Consider the following 22,269-nt stretch of genomic DNA (forward strand, 5'->3'; position numbering starts at 1 on the left):
CTTCATCTTTTAAGTTGTTTTTTCTAACTTATGGACACTTTTGGTACGACTCAAGCAATCAGAGATGAGTTTATAACAGTCTGTTTATTAAACAAGGTAAAGATACAAAGCTTTTTTTCCTTTTTTAAACATTGATAACCTTAGTTTAACTTCTCAGTCTTGGCTGTGCATATTTAGTCGTCTAGAAACCGTATATGAAACCACAATGCAAGACAGGAAAAAGTGTAATAAATCTACGCAATATCATTTCATAGAGAACATGGGTTAAACAGTTATCATACAGATTACAGCTCAGGAACTCCATGCGGAAGGATAAAAATAAAAATGTTTACACGACTGAATACTGCAGAACACAATACAGAGTAATGGAAATGGGATGATAAAACAGTTAAGGCTTACATGTAAAGAACTGATATAAAACATGAATATTAATAACATACAAGTAGACTAAAATAATTACAGAAAGTTCATACATAAACTTTTACAAAACCCAAACAGATCATGTTTATGAAGACTGAAAAATAGGAACTTTAAATGAGTAACATGTTTTACAGTACAGCAACATGTACACTTTCCCGTTATCTCAAAAGAGGGAGTAGGTTGAAGAGGCAGGGTCTGTTGTTGGCGTAAATGTTTTCAGGCCAGTGGCTTGAGTAATAAGTTTTTAATCTTTTGAAAACATACTATATACTGTATATGTATCTTACATTATTCTCAGTTCCATCTCCAACTCAAGCTGTAGCACCTTTCTGAAGTGCCCTGAAGAACACAGGGTACCCTATTAGTACCATCCAGAGGTTAAAGTTACAGTAAAAATACAACAAAAAATACTGCGTACAATAAAAAGAAAACTAATGAGAGACAGAAAGAAAAGGAGAGGAGTCACCTCCACATCAACTCATAATACAGACATATGGAATATGACTTATACTGCAGTTTATTCCAAATGGGTAAAGCTTATTTAGATAAACAAAAAACACTTAACTGGGTCAGAGTAGCTGTACAGTGACTTCACATTTTGGTCCAATGTTTATCCAATGTCAAATGTTAAAAATGAGCACTCCAGTAAAATGTCTTTTTACTTCAAGTGTCTTTCAAAATTAGGCCTTATTCGAGCACAGCTGGCACTGTTACATGTGCAATTTTTCCACCTCTAACACGAGTCAAAGCTTAACTGGGTAAAAAAAAGCAAACACACACTATAACAAGATTAGCTTCCTCTTAAAACCTCAGCAAGGTTCATATATGGCACTAGTACATAGGACGTGAGGAAAACATAATGTCTAAAGCAGTGTTTCTCTGATCATACCTTATGATCATCAAGGTGCCATAAAAGTGAACATCAAATGTGGAGTGAAAGATTTTGGAAGTTAAAAAAACCCCAAACATTCATCTTTTTCCCTTACAGATTTTGCTCTATTTTTGTCTCCCAAAGTCAGTAATACAACTTTGTAATACAATCATTAAACGTTTTAATTGTCATCTACCGATTGCCTTGCTTCAATTTCAGATGACCCTGTAGATGTGAGTAGAAACAAAGAAAGTAACAGAAATAGACTGTTATCAGCACAAAGTCAGTACTCTTAGCTGCCACGAGTAATGCCCTTTGGCATTTTCCATTCAACAAGATTGAAACAATTTGAGCCAGAACCACAAGGCCTAAAAGTGCTTAAAGATTATCTTTGGATGTCTCCAGAATACACCCAGCAAACTGTTTTTTTTTTTCTTCTACTTTCTCAAATTCTTTTTTTAAGGGCAAATATCATCTGGCACATTTTAGGAAACCATTTCATGGAAGAGAGGAAGAAAAAAAACCCTAACTAAAACATTTCTAATGGCCAATGCATCCGGCAGTTTACATGACGCTTACGAAAGTGCTTATTTAATCTGACGCAAGACATTCTTTGCCAGTCAATCCTCCGGACAACATCTAGCTGTTTTTTTACATTCACAAAATAACGCTGTGCTCATTTTTGACAGACGGCCTGTGTCGAGATGGATGGAGGCAGCCTGTTTACTGAATGCTTATGTCAGCTGTCATAATGCTAATGTAAGCCTTATGTAGATGGCTGTGGGTGCAGGGCCTCATAAGCTCCAGCTTAAGGTAGACTCTGAATCCAACCTGCTGCCAAGCGGGTGAGGAGCTCAGATGAGGGAGATACGGATGGGGATGTTGGGGGACTCGGTCCTCTGAGGCGACTGGTGGCTCACTAGGTGCTCCACCACCGTGTGTTTGGACATGTGCTTCATAAGGTAGGTCTCCTACAAACACAAGCACACACAGAGTTGTCCAAAATTGAAGTGCTGTAACCAAGCAAACAGATTGCACATCCCACAGCCTGTTATATATTTCAGTTATGCCATAAATAAGAGCTGTAGCAACAAAAGAAATACATTCAAAAGGGAGATGATTAAAGCACATTTGGTCTTAAGTTTTGAAATGCAGAATTTGTCAACAGCAGACGATGGCTGTGTTGGTTTTACATTTATGTCCTGCAATGAGAAACTGTAGAAGCAGAGTGGAGGATTCTGGCAAAGCTTCCCCTACTTCCAAGGTGCACAGGGAGGAAAAGGAAGTCTAAAAGGGTCAAAACTCCAGCGGCCTATCAGTATATAATAAATGATAAAGCGATCACATTTTCCTAGATACTAACTTACAGAGATTCATTTCTTACGAAAGATTAAAAAATATTTATTTTAGCAGCTGAAAGAAACTTCTGCCTTTTTTTCCCCCTCTGTTGAATGAGGTTTCAATCAATCATTACAGATCTAAAGCACTCCTCAAACTAACAGATATTTGAAAATGGGAGGTGCCAAAAATGTTGGCATTTGGCAATTTACCTTGCAATAAAGAATATTTAAGCGAAATGATACTTGGTAGATCTCTTTGTGCCAAAATGTCATGCGCAGTGGTTTAAATGGGAGCAGAAGCACATGTTAAAATACCACAAACAGGAAACACAGCTACTTTCAGTTCATGTGAACTAAAGGCCATCGTCTCACCAGCCTGTCTGATGGCACGCCTGGAAATTGTGACACACATGAAGAAAATAAACATTAAACCTGTGATTTACTCACTGAGGTGTATGCCCGGCCACACATGCTACAGCAGTAGGCCTTAGCGTTTTTGATGGCGTGCGCTGACAAGTGGATCTGCAATGACGCGGAGTCTGAGTAGGCACGGTAGCAGTTAGGACATTTATACGGCTTGTCTTTATTGTGCTGCCTCTGGTGAGACTGTTGAGGAAGAAACAGACAGAAATAGTCAGACTTAATTGTTAACAGACAAGTAAAAGAAATTACCCCTTTTATGTAAGAGCTGGTTACTGCGGTGTGTTCTTGTTATGGTAGCTTTAGTATCACAAATACTTTGTACAGACCTGGAGGTTAGACAGCTGGGTAAAAGCTTTTTCACATCCGGGGTGAGCACATTTATAAGGCCGATCGCCAGTGTGAATTCTGTGACAAAAGAACAGGTTCAGAAGTAAAAAACAAATCACTCAACATTTTTAAGACAGAACTTCATGGCTGCAGATAAACGGACTGAAGTGCTCAGCAACAGATTTAAGAGCTACAACTTCTTGCCCCATGTTTTTAAGATTTGTTCAAAATTATCCAAATGATGTCAGAAATGTAGCTCTCGCAAAAGTTCAGACAGGAAGTCTATAAAGCAATCACAGCAGTTGTTTAACTCTCCTGTCCCTCGTTCAATAGCTCACCTGCTTCCAGCTGCATGCTCAGGAGCTGTCATTGGTTAATCAGCAGCGGCTGTCATCCAATAGCTCAGTGGCACGCCCTTATCGTCAGCCTATCAACTTTCTGCTGTCTTTTTAAATGGGTCTCTCTCTCCTGCTAGTTCCTTCTTGCATTGATGGTGCGCACCCCTCCACCTCCCCATCTCCACCTGGTCTCTGCAAGTCTTCAATTCCTAGGATTCATCAACGACCACCACCAGTGTCTGGACTCTAGGGGGATTTCTTCTGCTGCCAAATTCACACATCCTATACTCACAAAATTATCCCCATTGAGTCCTTAAGCCAAAGATTTCTGTCAAGTTGTAATAAATAACCTTTAATCTTAAAATTTTGTCTCTCCTGATTGAAATGCGAAGGAATTTGAAACAAAAAACTTTCATAAAGTTGTAAACATTGATATGTGTCTCCCAAAGCTAAGCTGACTTCCCCTTCTTTGTGTTAACAGCTGAAACCAACCTGGTGTGCTGCTGCAGGTGTGACAGCTGACGGAACGAGTTCTCGCAGTAGGAGCAATGATAGGGTTTGATTCCCAGGTGGATGCGCAGGTGCTGGGACAGGTAGGAGGCGTTGGCGAACGTCTTGGAGCAGTGGGGACACTTGTGGGGTTTGGCCTCCGTGTGGGACTTTGAGTGGATCTGCATCTCTGACTTGGTTAGGAAGGTGAGCGGGCACACTTTGCATCTGGGTGGCACAATGGAACATAAAGAGAAAACAAAAGAGGTTGGTTTAGTTTCCTGTTGGGTACAATTTTTTTTTTACAGATCTGTGTTGTGCCTGCACCATAAATAAAGTCCAGATCAGCAAGTATTACAGCGAGAATTGATGGACACTGGCAGCTTGCAGTTCATCTTTTGGACAGGAAAATTAAATACTTCGAATGGTTTTGCAGGACTATCCTCCACCATGTGGTGCAACAAAACTGAATAGCAACAGCAGCTTTTTGAGCCCAACCTGTAGGTTTTGCCCTCTTTGGGTGCAATAGTAACACAGCCTTGGTCAGCTAGGATGGGGTAGGGCACCACCAGCAGAGGACCAGACGGGTTTTCTGCTTTGATCTTCTTCCGTCCCCGCGGTGCTTTGGGTGGGGGGCCTAACAGTCCAGCCAGGCCTCCAGCTTTCATGTGGTCCATGCCAGGACCACTTGCCAACCCGGAGATGATGTTCACAGAGGGGGCGCCGCCCAGGCGGTTGTGGCTGCTGGAGGTTGGGGTTGTGGGGGTCAGAGCCTCTGAGGTGCCGTGGTTGTCAGGTCGGGAGGAAGGGGCCAGACCTGTGGAGAGGAAAACTACAACTAAATGAAAACAGCTACAGCATGGTGACATGAGAGGCTTTGGATGTTTCTAATGATCCCATATCTGTTCTTGTAAGCTCTAGTACCTAATGACAGGTCAACACTTTTGGTCCATGTGTTGAGGAGTCCATGACAGAGCATAGCAGGTCTGTTTTATATTTTTAAGTTTAAATTATGATGCACAACTGAAAAAGGTTTCAAGAGTCTGATCACTGATTTCACAACTTTAAATAAATATATCAAATATCAGCCTGGAACAAGAAAACAAAGTTTATTTTTGTTCCTGAAACCCAGAAGCGCAAGTTTACAAAGTGGATGGCTGTGGTACAAAGAATATGTGACTTGTAGCAAATTGGCTGAAACTTGCGAAACCACCCATATTGTTGTTTAGCAGCTCAACAAGACCAGAGTGTCTCCAGGGTGTCAAACTTACCAACACGTTGGTTTTGCACTATCTTGTTGGTTTACCACAAGTCAGGATATCTGGAAGTTTTACAGCTTTGGTTTGTACCACTAGCAGTCAAACATATTTTCCAATGAAGCATATCTGAGCGCAATCATGTGTGCTTCCGAGTATCAGTCTGAGTGTTGTAGGCATTCTGGTACAACTCTCAGTTTGCACAGTGCACAGTCTTTCTGTTTATCTCCCCACTTCAAGCCTGAAGGACTTTTAAATAAATATCTTATCTGATGTTTTGCACCATTCAAAAGACTAAGTACCAACAATAATAACTACTGAGAATCTCAGCAGTTATCTACCCTGCCTTTCTTAGATGCACATACATGCAAATGTCTCTTCCACCCCTTATTAAAGGTACTCGTCTTACCTCGAGCTATTCCTTTCAGTGTGCCTTTTCTGTGTGTTTATATGTCCCAATCTAACAGTTCTGCCTGATCACATTGCAGTCACTTTACCAACAAGAGGGTATAATGATCCTCAGGACAGTTCTCTGTGCCAACAGACCAGCTGACTTCAGTACCTGATCGATGGTTGATTCGTCCAGTTTGCTCGCTAAGCTGTCTCATGTGCCAGTCCTCCCACAGTCCTTTGGCCTTCACCGCTGACTTGTCATCCATACTCCCATCTGAAAGTTTTCAGGTGATGGCATTCTAATTAGTAAACATCAACACTATGGTGATACATATATACCTTATTCTGTGTTAAGCTCATGTATTAGAATATCTGATCAAAGTAAACAAGACTAAAAATCTCACCATAAGGCCCTCAATGCCAATTTTTAAAGCTAGAAACTTTTGGCAGCTTAGGATACTTGATGCTGCTGACACACTTGGGACTGTATTTGAAACGTGAAGAGAAGACTGCACCTGGTCCAGAGCTGGAGGCAGGGCGTGCATGCAGAGCGATGTCCGGCTGTCCGGAGCCCTGCGGCTGGGGGTGATGGCCCGACAACTGCTGCGGCTGTGGCTTTGGCACCGACATGCCGTGCTGAGCACTGATGTCTGGGGAGGAGGTGGGCACCAGCAAAGTCTGCTGGGAAGGGTTGGAGGTAGGTGGCAGGTGTAGGGGTCGGATCTTCTCGGCCATCAGCTGCTCCTTGATCTTGTTAATGAGCACCAGGTTATCCAGCTGAAAGGGTTAACGGGTCATGCTCAACAGAAAACAGCAACCGTGTGTGAATGTCATTCATGCCCCAATAAACACATCCCAGGACACAGTACAAGCTCAATTCTATCCCCCAACAGGTCAAACTGGGACAGAGTTTGTTTCACTGAAAGACTGGTGCTGAATGGCTGAGGAGACATTCACACATGGAATTAAGAAGGAACTCATCGTTAAATGTCACAGTGATGACATAAAGCTGGTGGACTTACCTGGCCTGGCATGGATGGAGGGGGCGGCCAGAAATATGGGTTGTTAAATCGAGGTTCTGCCATCTGAAACAAACACGGATTTAAGTCAAGTCATTCCAGGTGAGCTGCTTTTAACAACAGTTAAGATAAGAGATGACTTGATGTGATACAAAGCATTGTTTTCATAGTGAAGCTGAAGGCAGGGTTTAAACATGACAGGCTCTACCAATAATATGTGAACCGCAAGCAGCTAACAGGTTTTGTCCAATGCAAGAGGGAGCTTCTTCTTTTGGCCTCAACTCAATATATATTACATTTCATGAGTTTCCATTACATTCATTTTTGTCTTGCTTTACATGCACCTCCAAGCTGAATCCCATCTTTTTAAAAAAAAATGTGAATAAAGACAATTTGATGGTTTGCGATTTTAATTTTAAGATAATGCAAACATATCAATTGTTCAAACTGAAGAATTGTATTGTTTTATGAAAAAGACATGCTTATGTTTAATCTGATGCCAGCAACACGCTTCAAAACTGTTAGGAAAGGATCGCCTGCATCACCTCTTCTTTTACCAACACTGTAAACGTTGGGAACCAAGGAGACCAGTTTCAGGAGATTTATAAATGAATGTCCCATCTTTGCCCTATAAAGAATTTTAGCGGCTCAACATTTCAAGGTCTCTTTTGTAGTATATTTTGTTTCATGATGCACAGAATGTTTTTAATGGGTGTCAAGTCAGGATTGCAAACAGGCCAGTTTAGCACCCAAACTCTTCTACAACGGAGCCATGCTTATGTAATCATGCAGAATGTGGTTTGGCATCGTCTTGCTGAAATATACAAGGTCTTCTCTGAAACAGGCATTATCTGGATAGCAGCATTTGTTGCTCTAACATTTGTATTTTGTTCAGCATTAATGATGCCTCCCCAGATGTGCAAGCTCCCTACACCATGTGCACCTATGCATCCCATACCATCACTGATGCTGGCATTTGAGCTGTCTGCTGATAACAAGCCGGTTGGTCCTTCTCCTCTTTAGAGTGGAGAACACAGTGTCCATGAATTCCAAAAAGAATGTTAAATTTTGTGCAACCATAGGACAGTTTTCCACTTTGCTTCCGTTCATTAAAAATGGGCTCAACCCAGAGAAGTCGCCAGCTTTTCTGGATCATGTTTATATTTTCCTCTTTGCATGGCTGAGTTGTTAGCTGCATTTGTGGATGCAGCAACAAACTCACAGACAATAGTTTTAGGAAGCGATTTTGAGCCCATGCAGTGAGTTCCACTACAGAGTAATTTCTGTTTTTGATGTACATGAGGGCTTGATGATCCCAGCCATCCAGGACTGGATTGTCTGCCTTGTCCCATTGTACAGAGAGTTCTCCAGATCCTCTCAATCTTTTAATAAAATGATGTACTAAAGATGATAAAATCCCCAATTTCTTAACAATTTCACACTGAAGAACAATATTCTGAAATGGTGGTGAACCTCTTCCCATCTTTACTTCTGAGACACTCAGCCTTCCTAGAATGGTCCTATTTTACCCAATCATGTAACTAACATGTTGCAAATTAAACTAATCAATTGGGGTTTTATTTTTTGCCATTACAAAACTTTTCCAATGTTTTGTTGTCCTTGTCACAACTTTTTAAAAATGTGTTGCTGGCATCAAATTTAAATTGAGCGTATCTTTTTTATAAAAAAATAACATTTTTTAGTTTAAACTTTTGATATGTTCCGTTTGCACTATTAGACTAAAATAAAAGGTTCGAATGATTTGCATAATCAAAATATATTGTAATCTAAATAAAACATTTTATTCTTATAGAAATTTTGCACCACCTCACAACTTTTTCTTTTAGAATTGAGGATGTAAATCAAATAATATTACCTTAAAAAAACATGAAATGTAAACTTAAAGATTTTAGAAACACAAATTAAAAGACAGTTCAAAGTCTGGTAGACTGGGATTTTGGAATTTTAAAAAGTAAATTGAACTTGACCTTGGTCATATCATAACTCAGGCCTCACTTACAGCATTATTTAACTTTTATCCAGACCCCATGGTCTTCTTCAGTCGATGGAGTTTGCTCAGTTGTCATGGAAATATCGAAGATATCATGAGCAAACTCAATTCACAAAAGAAAAACTTGAGATTTGGTTGAAAGGTTAAACAAAAAGAAATAAAATAGTACATGGTTCTAAATGGATATTGGGCCAAAATGTATTTTGAAAATAAAAAATGGTATTAAAGATGTTATTAAGATTTGTAAAGCTTCATTCATTTTAAATACAAAATCAATGAATATATTATTATGAAATAAGAGTAAACTTAAGAGTTATCATTGGTTATGCATTTCATGTAATTTCTTGAACACTGAAAGAACTTTTTGTGTTACAGTGATGCTGACATGTAATCGGCTTGCAGTGTCACCTTTAAATAACCACGGGTCAAACGTCATGAAATGATTCTTCACTGTTGTCAACACAGCGGTGTGACACAGCCTTGGTCGTCTAGCCTGGACATTTAGCCCCTGTTCCTTTTGTCTGAGTGAATTCCTGAATATAAGTGGACGTCGCTTTCAATTTTCACATAAACGCAGTAAAAAAACTTTCCAATCTTTGACTTTTCGGACATGTAGGCGGTCTGAGAGCATCTCCGGACTGAAACTGATGGAGGGTTTCACAGATCGACCCTCCCGGTGCGACTCAGACATTCTCAGACAGTTTTCTTTAAACATTTCCAGACAAAAGAGAAACAAAAATGGCAGCCTTATTTTTATAAGGCGGGACGCCATATTCTGCAGACCCCCAAAATTTAGGAGCATGAACATTTAGTCGTGAGGATGTTGCTGGGGATAAACGCGGCCGACGCGAACACAAAGGTGTGTTTATCATGTCAAAGGCATGAATGATTGTTTACGGCGAATTGCAGGTTTGAATAGCCCGGCCTCCCCACCTCTTAAAAAAACTGACACTTCCTACAACAACCATGCCCTGCAAAAACAGCACGGAAACGGACAAGATGCAGGCTCGACCCATACAGCACTCCGTTTAAAACAAATGTAGCAATGCGTAAAGGTCAGAATTGAACCGGCACACAATGCACTGTCTCCGTAAAAACGCTGTGCCATCTTAACCAAATTCACTTTGAGGGCTGCTTTTTTTCACATTCTGCAACTTTTGGACGAATCAAAGGACAGCAATTACATTTTGTGCACAATGCACGCATTTTAGAGGCTACCGCTTATCGGAGAAATGCGCAGCAATGATAAGGAGAAAAGACATGCACAAATACCTTGTGTCCTGGTTGCAGATATTGTCTTGCGAGTACAGCTATAATATAAAAGCTTGATGTTCTTTCTGCCTGCCTTCAGTCGGACCACCGCTTCCGGGTCGCTTTGTTCACTTCTGGGGTACTGCTGCAGGCTCACCACGAAACGGATACAGAGGAAATATTGTGCTAATGTTGCTTTGGATTTTTACACGATGAACTAAATAATTCACGTTTACGGGGCAGCGCGTGAATGATGAATTTAATGTCGTTATTTCGGCGCATATTTGGGCTCGATTTTGCGCACAGATCCGCAGGGGTGGAAGTAGCTAGTGCTCGAGTTCGTTTCCTGAAATAACAGCGACGCAGTGTAAAAATAGGTTGGCCATTACACAAAATCACTGCGTTCAAACCCAAATACCGACGACTCGATATATCCGAAGATGAAAGGAATAAGGATTTATAAAAATAAAAATTGTCTCCTTTTAGAGTGAAATTACTGAGGCTGCTTAAAGGGAAATTGTTAAGTGTATAACCATCAACAACAATGCATCATCTTTGGTGATCCTAATCATCATGTGAAATGGACTGACTTTATTTCACTAGAATTGCCTGTTTCTAATGGTTTGGGTCAACCTGCAATAGTGAGGAAAAAAAGAAAATAAAGTGCCACAAAACTAAGCAAAGCAAGCCAAAAGTAGCAAGTCCCTCAGTATAAATAAACTTATTTATAGGTGTCATTATTCTCCTTTAACCCTATATGTAAACATGTCATTGAAATAAGTTGCATGTTTAATCCTTGGTAGAGCAAAAAACTTACAATCTAACACCACAGATCAGATCATGGTAGACTGAACAGTTAGCCCAACTTATCTGAAAGGGTTTAAATTAGTATTCACAAACTGTGAAGTGATGGAAGAAAATAGAATAGATTAAAGGCAAAAACTGACCAGTTTCAATAGTACTGGGTTAGTTTCATTAAAAAGCTTTAGATATCAGGGATTGAAAAACACATTTAGCTTAGTTGTGTTGAGCCAAGCCTTCACAAAAGTTTTATTTTAAACCATTTCTGTTAATATATGTGGATGAAGTTTGACTCAGTAAATTTATTTCAATAATTGAAACAGCAGTTTGATAGAAAGCAACACCAATGCCTTTGCTTTTTAATTTAATTGAACTTGTTTTGAACTTTTGAACACTGAGACAGTTATTGACTTCCTTATGTTGTGGCTTTAGTTTAACCATAGTGTGACTGGTGTTTTTGTATTTTTTATTTAATTAGAGTGCCACAATATGACATTACAAAATATAAGATTTACAGTATATACTGTATATAAACCTCCAGAATATGAAACTCCTTAAACTATCAACACCATGCGTCTATGTGCCCTTATGAACAATTATGCTCCCTCACAGGTAGTGGCCACAGCTCTAATAATAACAGCAGCCATAACTGCTGTTGTCTGTTTTAGCGCAGGCTCCATATACAGAGGCCAGAAGTTAGCCACCACTCTCTATTCCCTGTCTCTCTTCAGCTGTCCTATTTATTAAAGGCAAAAATGCCCAAGAATATAACTTCGAAAAGAACAGCAACAGCTGTAACAACAGTACCAGTAATAACAATGTACTTATTAAGGTACAAATGTACTAGGTATATGCTAAATTTATAATAATAAGAGAAAAAGAAAATGAGAATAAACACCTGAATTCATTGTTTAATTAATTAATAAAATGAAATTTCTTTACCCATATACACACATGCTATGCACATACCCACATTTACATATACACAACTACACAAACCTGTGAAGAATATGTAAACAAATCACCAGGAGAGAGAGAGAAAAGGGGAGCGGCACAAATAAGTGTTATCCACAGCAACATTTGGAGTTTGCACCTCCCCACTGTATTTTTTCAAAGTCTGCTACCCTCTTCATCTCTGCAGCCTATACTTGCATTGAGGGTCTTCCAACCCCTGACAAGAATCTGTCTACCTATCATAACACTAGCTCAGACCCAACTACTAAGTCTCTCCTCACATAAGGGCTGCTGGATCAGCTTTACTGTTGAAGTAAGACTCCTGTCTTGCCTCTGATTCATCAGATTTCCACATATATTATGTAACTGATACAATTTCGACACTTTTACAGAGAAATGATAACAACATATTCATCAAGTTGATTCCTTGATACAAGTGTTGTGTTTATGTCAACCCTGTTTTTAGTGTCAGAACCATGATACAAGCAGGATGTTTGTTTCAAGAAAGCGGAAAATCATCTCTAAGAAAGATATCAGTTTGATCAAATTTGATCTCGGTGAACATGGAAAGTTTATTTCAAACAAATATAGTGAAAAACAGTTGAATTTAGTTTGCTGTTTTAAGAGCTTAAATATCAAAAGCAGTCTGCCTTTGATATTAAAGCTCTTCAAACAGCATGACTAGTTTGTTAATGTAACGTGCTGTTATATATTATGGCTAACGTGTAAATGGATGTGTTTATTGCTTTCATCTTTTAAACACTATAATAGACAGAGACAGGTTTTTATAGAGGTGACATCATTTGGACCGGCATGTAGAATTTCATGTTCCTTATGATTTGATATTTAAAATATTCAAATTCAACTGTCTGATCAATAGTTAAGTTTACCAGCTTTGATTCTCATCCAAACTTTCACTTTTGATTCCACCTGCTATTTCAAGAACAAAAATGCAATGAAGCAATCTATCCATCTTATGAATCCAGTGTGTCACCCTTATATTACACCCTGACAATCCCCTCAACCTACACCCAACCCCTGCATCTGACTCATGCATGCATCTGAACCACATGTTCATCACAACGAGAGGTGAGGTGGAATTAATGGAACAGAGGCACCCATGCACTAGCTGTGTCACTGTATGTGTGTGTAGGGAGTTGATTTATGTGATATCACTGTTTCCTGTTTCGAAAACCATTTCTCTGAAGACTCCAAAGAACTGACATAGTGACACACACACACAAACACGTAACTCGTAACACGCACAGACGGGCACTCATGCACACTTCCTTTAATGCTTTATTTGGCTCAGTTTAAGTAAGAAATCTACAGACGGTTTGAAGCTAGAAAGCCTCTTCCTGTTGGTGAATTCAGTGATGTTCTTGCCGGCTGACTTACCGCTGTGATCTTTCGTCTGTTTTCCCAGTGAGTGAAACTAACACTCAGACTCTCACCTAACTACCACACAGTTTACTCTGCCAGCATGTACTCGGTAAGTAATCCATTTCAGATTTTGTACAGACTATCCAAGCAGTTTTTAAAAACTTTTAATTAAGTTTCTACTGAGTACATTTGAGATAACTGTCACCTATGTTACAGAAACTCCTGTTACAGTATTGCTATTACTATGACATAGAATGATAAGTATGGCTCAATGTTTGCCTCATAAGGTTAAAAAGGATAGTTTTTATTTAAAATAATTATTATGCCATGAAAACCGTTTAGTGGAATCAAATGTTAAATGTGAGTGCTGGTTGAGACGCGCACAGTAAAGAAGAACAACTTCACTCTTGTGGTTTTCACCTTTTAGCTTCTCTGCTCAGCAATTCTGGGTAAAATAACACCCTGGTTGAAGTTTTTTATAGAAGGCATTTCATTGGTGAATCATGTATCTGTAAAATGTCAGAAAACATTAATACATTTGCAGTCTATGACCAACAGTCAAAGCTGAAAATAATCAAGTTTACTGTAGTTAGAAAGCCACTATTTGATCAGAGGCTGACTCGTAAAACTATCTTCAGGACTGTTTTGACACCTTCAGTGTTTGAGACCTGTTCCCCTGCTGTCCTTTAAATCTTTGTCATATGATGATGTTGAGAGAATTGTGGAAATGTTTCTGAACATTTAAAACACAATTATCTAAATTGATGATGGATATCAGAGGTGTATGAAAAGTGACAACAATACAGGCCAGCAATATGTCTGATGAGTTGTATGAGCCATATTTCTACTGCAGTTGTCTGGTCCAATGGCAGCTGCTGTTACAAAGGGTCAGGATGGCTGATTTATTTGCATCTTTCCATTTGCATATTATTTCAGAATGTCAACCTCACCCTTTTTTCAGGTTATCCTACTGGTACTTGCCTTCCTTTCCACTGGACTGAGTCCTGGTGTGCTCGCAGTAGAAGACAGTGGTCCATGTTATAAAAAGTGTCCAGCTGGTAAGTCCTACCAACTACCTGTAAGCAATGACAAAACTTTGTGTTATAGAGTTATGGTGAATTTATCATGTTTACTCATTCAATTTTTCTACACTTTTCCCAAGGATATCATAAAACGGATACTTGTACGGATCCAGAGAATAGTTTCAGATGTGAAAAATGTAGTAATGGCACTTACACAGAGATTGAGAATGAATTAAAGAAGTGCGAGAAGTGTACTGTATGTCCTCGTAAGTATCTTTTTCAAAATATGGCTCTCAGTTTTGGATATTTTGTGAAACATTTTGAAGTTTACTTTAACACAAAAGAATGAATAGGATAATACTTTTTTTATTTAAATAAACACATGATGCTATTTGTGACAGTTAGCACACAGTTCCTTTTGTAATGAAACAGATCATAATGTTTCCTGACTTTTGTTTGTTTCCTAGAGTGTAGAAAATGAAATTGCCAAAATCTGAGAATGATACTATATGTATGTATGTATGTATGTATGTATGTATGTATGTATGTATGTATGTATGTATGTATGTATGTATGTATGTATGTATGATGTATGTATCCAGAGACTGTTGTCTTGTTGATGTGACAGAAACACTGTTTATTTTCCCCCCAGATCTGGAGGTGGAAATACAGCGCTGCCTCTATAATAATGATACTAAATGTGACTGTCCAGAGGGACACTACTTTTCTGGTAACCACATGTTTAGAGATTGCCAACGATGCCCCTTGACACATTGTGAAGGTAAGAGAAGTCAGAGGGAGTCTTGATAGCCATTTTCACCGACCACACTCACACATTTTCTAACTTTTAAAAAAATGTGAACTCTGCCATAAGTAAGACGACGCTTTTTGAATCTTCACATCATATTTTTTCAGATGCTGATCATCTTGATTGCAAAAGAAAGTGTCAGAGGTAGGAAATCAATACGTACGAACACACGAAAACTCACATATGTTTAGATTACTTGATTTGTGTGAGAATGGACAGGACTGTGGGGAAAAAAGCGTCACAAAATACCTGCACACTGTAATGACAGCTATGTAGCTTTGGAGTTGGGAAATGCATTCATTTGTGCTCTTCAAATTATCAGACAATCATCCTTAACATCTCTCCATCTTTTATATCTCTCAGTTGCTATGTTGACATTCTTTATAATTCTAGTCCATAACCTTTTAGTCTTCACTTGAAGTGTGTGTGTGTGGGAAAACAAACCTGAGATGGTTTCAGGTTAGGGGGCATGTGGTCTTATTGCCAGTCTGGAGGAAACTCCTGCCATTCTGTAGAAGTCTCCAGATTTGTTTTGCACTTCTCTGTAACAGACACTGAGTTCTTGTGGTTTTTACTGAGGCCATGCACCACCAGAGCTGAGCTGTTTGGCTGCTGGTGCTGAAAGTCTCAGCCTGAAGGTGCTTCAGTTTAGACTGTAGGGTCCCTACTGATAAATGGATGTGACTTTGCATGGAACATTTAGCCTGTTTTTACTTTAAAAGCTCACATAAAGGATTGATGTACAACTTTGAAAGTGAACCCCAACATTAGTCAGGTACCCAAATGAACAGCCTACTTTTTTTCAGAATCAGAATCAGAAAGAACTTTAATCACAATGTATCTCAAGAATACAAATAATTTGAATCCGGTATTTTTGCGTACTCCCTGTACAAACATAAATAGACAGACACTATAAATGAACTACTAATTAAAAATATATAGAATATATATATATTGCTTTCTGGAAACTTTATTTTGACTGATGCAGGCAGATGACAAGAATGATAACAACAAAAACTGACTGATACTCAAGACTTTTGTTATAAGCCTGGGAAATTACTGAATCTATCTTGAAATGTGTTGAACAAAAATGCTTCTACTGTTCATCGTAGTTTCTTTTTGTTTCAGAAATACTGCAATACAGATTACCCCCATGGTTCCAAATACAACCAGACCTGCAATTGCGACTACATTGGAAACCATCAAAGGAAAATCACCAGGATCCTCAGACTCCACTTCAGTGAAACCCTATCTTAATGGATGTTAGTTCTAGACACGCTCCATACGTAGACAAGAACTTAACAGATGGTCTGTGGTTTTGACATGCTATGGCCCAAGTGCCTTTAAGTTCACGTTCGCTGTAGGTTTTAGTTAGTGTAGCTTGCCCTGATTGTTCCTCCATACTGTTGGGCTGATGTGTGTGTTTCCCTTTGTCCACAGCAGGGAACCAGATCCCATGGATTCTATTTCTGGTGGCAGTTGTCATTATGACTTTGCTGGTGCTCTCCTGGCTCCTGCTCCTCAACAGGAATCCTCTGAGATATCCTCCATGTTGTCCCGGCTGGAGCTCTAACAAAGACCTTGAGCTGCCTGTCGAGGACCCCATATTTAACGGTAACCCATGGGTGGAACATAACTAAGCACTTTCACTCAGGCAATGTGCTCAAGTAAAGTTTACCTGCAAAAAGTTTACACGCTTTAGTACTTTGATTTTATACAACTTATAGCTCCTCTTCACTTTGTGTCACTGGCACATACTATTCTCTTTCTATGCTTTATTTATTTGACAACTTGTGTTTCAAGCTACTTTAGAGGTTCATGATTAAAACATCCATATTTTTATCAGCCTACTCAATAATTAAGTATGAGGTAAACTACAAGTTAGAGGGACTTCAATTGTTGAATTGAATATTTCCACAATTTGAAAATATATTCCCTGAAGTTCCACTACGTTTAGTTTTTTTTTTTTTGAGTGTACCTCTACTCTGAATGTGTCAAGACGGAAGCTTACTGATAACATCTGCTTTCCTTCTCACAGAACAACGCAGTCAAGTTAGCAGCCCAACCACACTGGTAAGTGTGAAGTTCTGTACTGTTTCTGTTCTGCTTAGATATACATCAGTCAGAAGACGGATGGAAAGACAAGCATTCAAAGGTCATTTATAGCGAGTTTGGTCTCTATTTTTGGTAAATTAAAGCTAGAGCTGAAATTAATTATCAGGCTTACTGGTGTTTCAGAAAGCCTGATCAATTTTCACATTTTAAAACACTTTAAAATGCTTTTCACAACAATGATCATTGCCTCCTTTTCTTGTTTGTCCTTATAAGAAACTCAAAATCACTAAAGGAACTGCCCAGGAGAGTCTTCTAATGCAAAACAATGGACAAAAAAGTAAGTTTCACTACCTGAAGCCAGGTGACAGTACACAGCCTGTAAGCAAGACAACTCAGATTCAGATTTTATTGTCATTCACCATGTTAAAAACACGACAGAACCAAAACTGTTTCTCATATTCAGCATTAACTAGATTTACAATAGTAAAAACCTAAAATCCTACAATGTGATACATTAATAATTCAAATACAGAGGATAGCTTAGGGGGCAGAGTTCATGAGCCTCACGGAAGAAGCTGCACCTGAAAACATTGTTCAAAAAATCATGTTTTACATCATTGTTTCTCACTGGCACAAGTGTGGATACTTTAAAGCTAATTTAGGAACACATTGTCACTGATATTCATCTGAGCCTTTCTATTGATTGTGGATAAAAGAAGTGGCTGTACACACATCTGCTTGATGTGCATTGAGATAAAAAACTGATACAAAATGATATGATAAATTAAGGGTACAGTGTGTAGAAATGGGAATATTAAGCGATACTTGTCCACCAGATTTTAGATGGACATGCTCCCCTGCTCACCCCTCCTCTCGGGGAAATAATGGTGGCCTTCCAGCACAAAAAGCTGTGATGCATGATGAGTATGATCCTCCATTTGTCAAGTTTTTACCATCAAAAACGTCCACCAATAATTTCGTGCACAACAAAAAAGCACCCTCTTCTTCTTCTTCTTCTTTTTATATGCAGGTGATTACTAATGAATGTTATATTCCATTTCTACCAAGTTTGTTCTTCTAAATGCCAAAAAATGATACACACTGTACCTTTAAAATGTAACAATACTGTGATCTCCACTGTTTTTTTCTTTCAATCTCAATACTGTGACGAGGTCAGACTCACATTTATCAAAGAAATATTTGGTCTTGTTATGAAAAGGATATACTTTTCCTGAACTTGAGAAAAAACTTAGACTACAATCATGTAGACACTGTCAGTTTTGTTTATTAAAATGTGTTTTTGAAATATAATTGTACTAGAAGTAAAGAGAAATTGGCCTTTTCAACAATGAAGGTGCAAAAGTAAGTTGCATAATTATTCAATAACAGAGGAGTTAAGTTGGTAAATTAAATAGAGCTATAACTTTAACAAGCCAGCAAGAACTTCAAACTTACGGAATTAGAGGAACAGTACTTGTAACAAAATACCAAACATTTCTATCAGCTCCTGGATTTATCATCATGCTAAGGGACACTTTGAAACACTGGAAGTGTGTCTACTAGTAATGTTACATCAGTAGTCATCATGTGAAGGATTACAGAGGATATAAAGGTGACACTTCCGTATCTGATTACACATGAGGTGTAATATCTTTAGCTGTAGCCTTTTCATCTTTGCCTCTACAGCATATAGTTATCAGTGATCAGTCTTTGGCCCACAGTGTGGAGGTAGAAGCCGTGAAACAGGACGCCCTCACTTTTTTTTGCGTCAGTCAGCTTGTCATCTTCAGGGTAAATCAGATAATGAACATGTGCAACTTGACTGTGAAAATGTGCATCCTTTTACGTCAATATATTTACACTTTGAAATATGAGACTTCAGCACATTTAGATCTTGTTTTTGGAATATGCAGTGTGAAACATGCCAATTAATACTTATATCTTAGTTTTACTGACTATATTGTTTTGTATCATTTTATAGAGTGACTTGACCACATGGCTGTTCGATGTTTTACAGTAGGTTTTTATTCCCTTATATGCTTTTTGTTTAGCAAATGTAAAAAAACACATCCTGGAATCTTTTATTATTTCACAGGTAGCAGCAACAGTTGTTCAAACCACAAGTATCAGGTTTTATTTTTGAAAAGGCTGATTCATTTCTTTAAATGGCAGCCCCAACCAAAGGTTACCTAAACAGTAGGATGTAGTAATGGTAAGTGACTAAAAAACATGTCCCCTTCTCCAACAATATGGCTCTTTAATATGTTTATTTGGAATGGGAGAGTTTTTGGCACAGAGGAATAAGATATGTCAGACTTGAGTGCTTTCATGAGATTTGTCAGCTGTCAGAAAGACAGAGGATATTACCCAAACTAATGAATGCCTGTGAACCTCATAATGAATGCAGTCAGCACAGAGCCGATTTCCTGACATGGTCTGTGCGCAAAGCTGCTGCACACTTTCTGTATCTTGATGCCCTTTACTTTAGCTTGAACTGGATTTAAAGTTGCCAATAAACAAACCAAAGGACATAGCATTTAGAGGGATGGGGTTGTACATTGATTCACTGAGGGAAAACCTGTGACATAAAAAAGAAAACAAAGCAGTTTTATCTGAATGTGGTTAAGCATCGGCACACTGGGTAGGCGACATTTTTTCAGATGACCTGGTTTTCCACCTCCACTATCCTCTGATGTGTGTGATCATCTCCTTTCAGCTTCAAGACAAGAAGAACAATCAGAGCACTGGCCCGCCATCGTCCTCTATGCTATTATCAAGGAGGTGCCCTTACGTAGGTGGAAGGAGTTCTTACGTCTGCTCTCGGTGGCTGATCAGCAGCTGGAGCGGGTGGAGCTGGAAGCTGGTTTGGGACTGGGCTCCATAGAGAAGCAGTACCAGATGCTAAGACTATGGAGCCAGCGCCCCTTTGCGAGTCTGAGCGATGTCTTCTCAGCTTTGCACTACATGGAATTATCGGGGTGTGCTCAGCTGCTGCAGGAAAGCCTGGATAATCTGCAGTTTAGGATTTAACTGCAGCAAGTCAGGGAACAGAAATGACAGAATATTGTTTCATTGGACACCTGTGCAAAAGACTAGAAACCTCCAGTTCCTGAAGAAGACTTTACAAACCATATCTACTATATGGTTCAACAGCAGAAAACTTCAAAAAGTACCCATACATAGTATTTCAAATGTATGCTGCCATCCAGCTAAGACTGGGCATTATGGAGCACTGGTGAGACCGGGACTGGCCTGAAACATTTCATGGAATTAACTCAAGCCAAGTTTGCAATATTTTCTTTTTTTGGGCTCTTTTTTTATTCAAGATTGTTTTTTTCTAAATGGACTCTTGATATTCACACTTTATATGTTAAAGCAATGAATTTGTTGTATTGCAGGGTCAGCAGCAGAACAGGAGCTTGAGTTATCATGTGGCATATTTAAAATGCATTTAATAACAACAACAACGGCGGCAGCAGCAATTTGATTTTTAGGAAAACATCATGTCCGGTAACTTTAACTTGTAATCTAGGTGGAGGAAAAACATTGCACAGAGGGAAATCCCCTTTCACGCTTCAGAACACCTGTAAGCAACAACTCCATCTTTTAGCTTCTTGTGGTGTCACTTTAAGGCCATCAAAGGGGTGGCTGTGGTTTCACAGCTGAATTGTGTTTAGTCTACTATTGATCATGTATGTAAAATATACACAAGGAGTGCTCAAAAGCAAAAAAACATGTTTGAATTATAACAAGTTTTTAAGGGGGGTAAAGATAAAATAATGACTCTTCTTTGGATTGAGTATGTACTTTAAGCTGTGTGAAGATTTCAGTGTAAATCCAGGATGTTTGCTGAAGATCATTTCAACATGTATGACATCATCTTCATCTCACTTGAAATGAGAGACTGTTGAATTAAACTCAGCCACTGAGTGTTGTTGTGCACCATCACAAAGGAAGTCAAGAGAAATCCCCACAGAACGTCAGATCTTCAGTTTACTGCAAATAAATGGTGTCAGTGCTGGGTTTTTCCTAACCACATATTCCATCCAAACTGATGATTTCCTGTAGTGGGGTTGGGGTATCTCACTTTGAGAATTTTTTTGTATGTCAGTTCAGTGACTGACAGTAAAAGACTTGGATATTCCAAGTATGAAGTCTATTTATATATGTTTTTAATATAAATATAGAGCGATGATGTGATTTTGGTCTCAGGCCCTCAGACATACAGTATATGTGGGTGTGTGTACATATTTTCATGTAACTGTTTTCATTTTCCTTTTCTTCTGATGTGATCTATGACACGCATGTATAATAACATTAAACTGTAGAATGTGTCATCATTCTGTATGTTGTGAAGAAAATTCCTGACCACATGGTGGGAGTGTTGGCTGAGTGTTGTAACAGCAGCAGCTGGTGTGAAGTTTTGGGCAAAGGATTTCATTCAAAGCAATTGTTTGCATGCGGTGCTTAAGGAGCTCTTATTCTTGAAGTGGATCTCATGAATTGCAAATTCAATGTCACCACAATGAGCAGCTGTCCTGGGCTCCATTGTTGATCAACCTTGGATCAACACTGGTCCCATACAGACAGCAATGCATCATATTTGTATTATGCAAATGTATTAATATGCGTAAGTAAGCCTAAATGATTTCATTTTTCTAACTGCACTTGAACGCACAATTTTGGAAGATTTGAGTCCACAGTTTTGATGTCTTTTTACTGATGGCATTTGAATGACATTATACAAAACTTTTAAAGGTCACCATTTCATTCCTTAACACCCATACATAACATTTAGTAAGCTCATAGAAAACACAAATACAGCTCAATAAATATGTTGTTTTCTGCAAGGTTTTGATTTTGACTCGTTGTGTTGTTGATAGGGTTGCCAACTGTCCCGTATTAGCCGGGACATCCTGTATATGGCTAAATTGGTTTGTTTCATACGAGACCTCAATTGTCCCGTATATTGACTATTAACTCTTGTAAATACAGCAGACTGCACTCCTAGATCAGATAAAATCACAGTGGATCATGTGCCAATCACACCTGCAAAAAAGTGTGGAGAGGATTTTCTCTCTGATTGCCATTAAATGGTCAGACTCAAG

General features: G+C 38.8%; 2 protein-coding genes across 6 annotated transcripts; one reads left to right on the plus strand and one right to left on the minus strand.

Annotated features, from left to right (window-relative positions):
- Window positions 1-65: 65 nt before the first annotated feature.
- On the minus strand, window positions 66-10,492 carry znf362b (zinc finger protein 362b). Of its 4 annotated transcripts, none has more exons than XM_034695854.1 (9): window positions 10,160-10,492; window positions 6,880-6,942; window positions 6,373-6,634; window positions 6,027-6,131; window positions 4,707-5,025; window positions 4,212-4,436; window positions 3,381-3,459; window positions 3,079-3,237; window positions 66-2,262 (listed from the first exon to the last, which is right to left on the minus strand). In XM_034695854.1, exons 2-9 carry the CDS (start codon window positions 6,940-6,942, stop codon window positions 2,146-2,148), a joined length of 1,329 nt encoding a protein of 442 aa, XP_034551745.1. In that variant the 5' UTR covers window positions 10,160-10,492; the 3' UTR covers window positions 66-2,145. The 4 variants fall into 4 exon arrangements, with proteins under 4 accessions (XP_034551745.1, XP_034551744.1, XP_034551748.1 ...); XM_034695853.1 differs by having other exon boundaries at window positions 4,707-5,040; window positions 10,160-10,481; XM_034695857.1 differs by having other exon boundaries at window positions 6,373-6,607; window positions 10,160-10,425.
- Window positions 10,493-13,184: 2,692 nt separating this feature from the next.
- si:ch211-112c15.8 (tumor necrosis factor receptor superfamily member 25) lies at window positions 13,185-21,504 on the plus strand. 2 transcript variants are annotated; one of them, XM_034696189.1, is made up of 10 exons: window positions 13,185-13,385; window positions 14,238-14,334; window positions 14,439-14,564; window positions 14,951-15,079; window positions 15,214-15,250; window positions 16,235-16,368; window positions 16,547-16,720; window positions 17,145-17,179; window positions 17,435-17,498; window positions 19,878-21,504. In XM_034696189.1, the coding sequence occupies exons 1-10, from the start codon at window positions 13,377-13,379 to the stop codon at window positions 20,189-20,191; spliced, it is 1,119 nt and encodes a 372-aa protein (XP_034552080.1). In that variant the 5' UTR covers window positions 13,185-13,376; the 3' UTR covers window positions 20,192-21,504. The 2 variants fall into 2 exon arrangements, with proteins under 2 accessions (XP_034552080.1, XP_034552081.1); XM_034696190.1 differs by having other exon boundaries at window positions 16,550-16,720.
- Window positions 21,505-22,269: the final 765 nt, after the last annotated feature.

This window comes from Notolabrus celidotus, chromosome 11 (assembly GCF_009762535.1).
Source record: "Notolabrus celidotus isolate fNotCel1 chromosome 11, fNotCel1.pri, whole genome shotgun sequence".
NCBI lineage: Eukaryota > Metazoa > Chordata > Actinopteri > Labriformes > Labridae > Notolabrus > Notolabrus celidotus.

Bases quoted from the DNA above. Each gene is read 5' to 3' on its own strand.
- znf362b (XM_034695853.1), bottom strand. From the start codon at position 6,942: ATGGCAGAACCTCGATTTAACAACCCATATTTCTGGCCGCCCCCTCCA. The intron at 3,460-4,211 runs GTTGGTTTCAGC...CTTTTGTCACAG, and splicing joins CACCTGCAGCAGCACACCAG to AATTCACACTGGCGATCGGC. The intron at 2,263-3,078 runs GTGAGTAAATCA...TTGTGTTTGTAG, and splicing joins GTGGCCGGGCATACACCTCA to GAGACCTACCTTATGAAGCA.
- si:ch211-112c15.8 (XM_034696189.1), top strand. The intron at 15,080-15,213 runs GTAAGAGAAGTC...ATATTTTTTCAG, and splicing joins CCCCTTGACACATTGTGAAG to ATGCTGATCATCTTGATTGC. The intron at 17,499-19,877 runs GTAAGTTTCACT...ATCTCCTTTCAG, and splicing joins GCAAAACAATGGACAAAAAA to CTTCAAGACAAGAAGAACAA.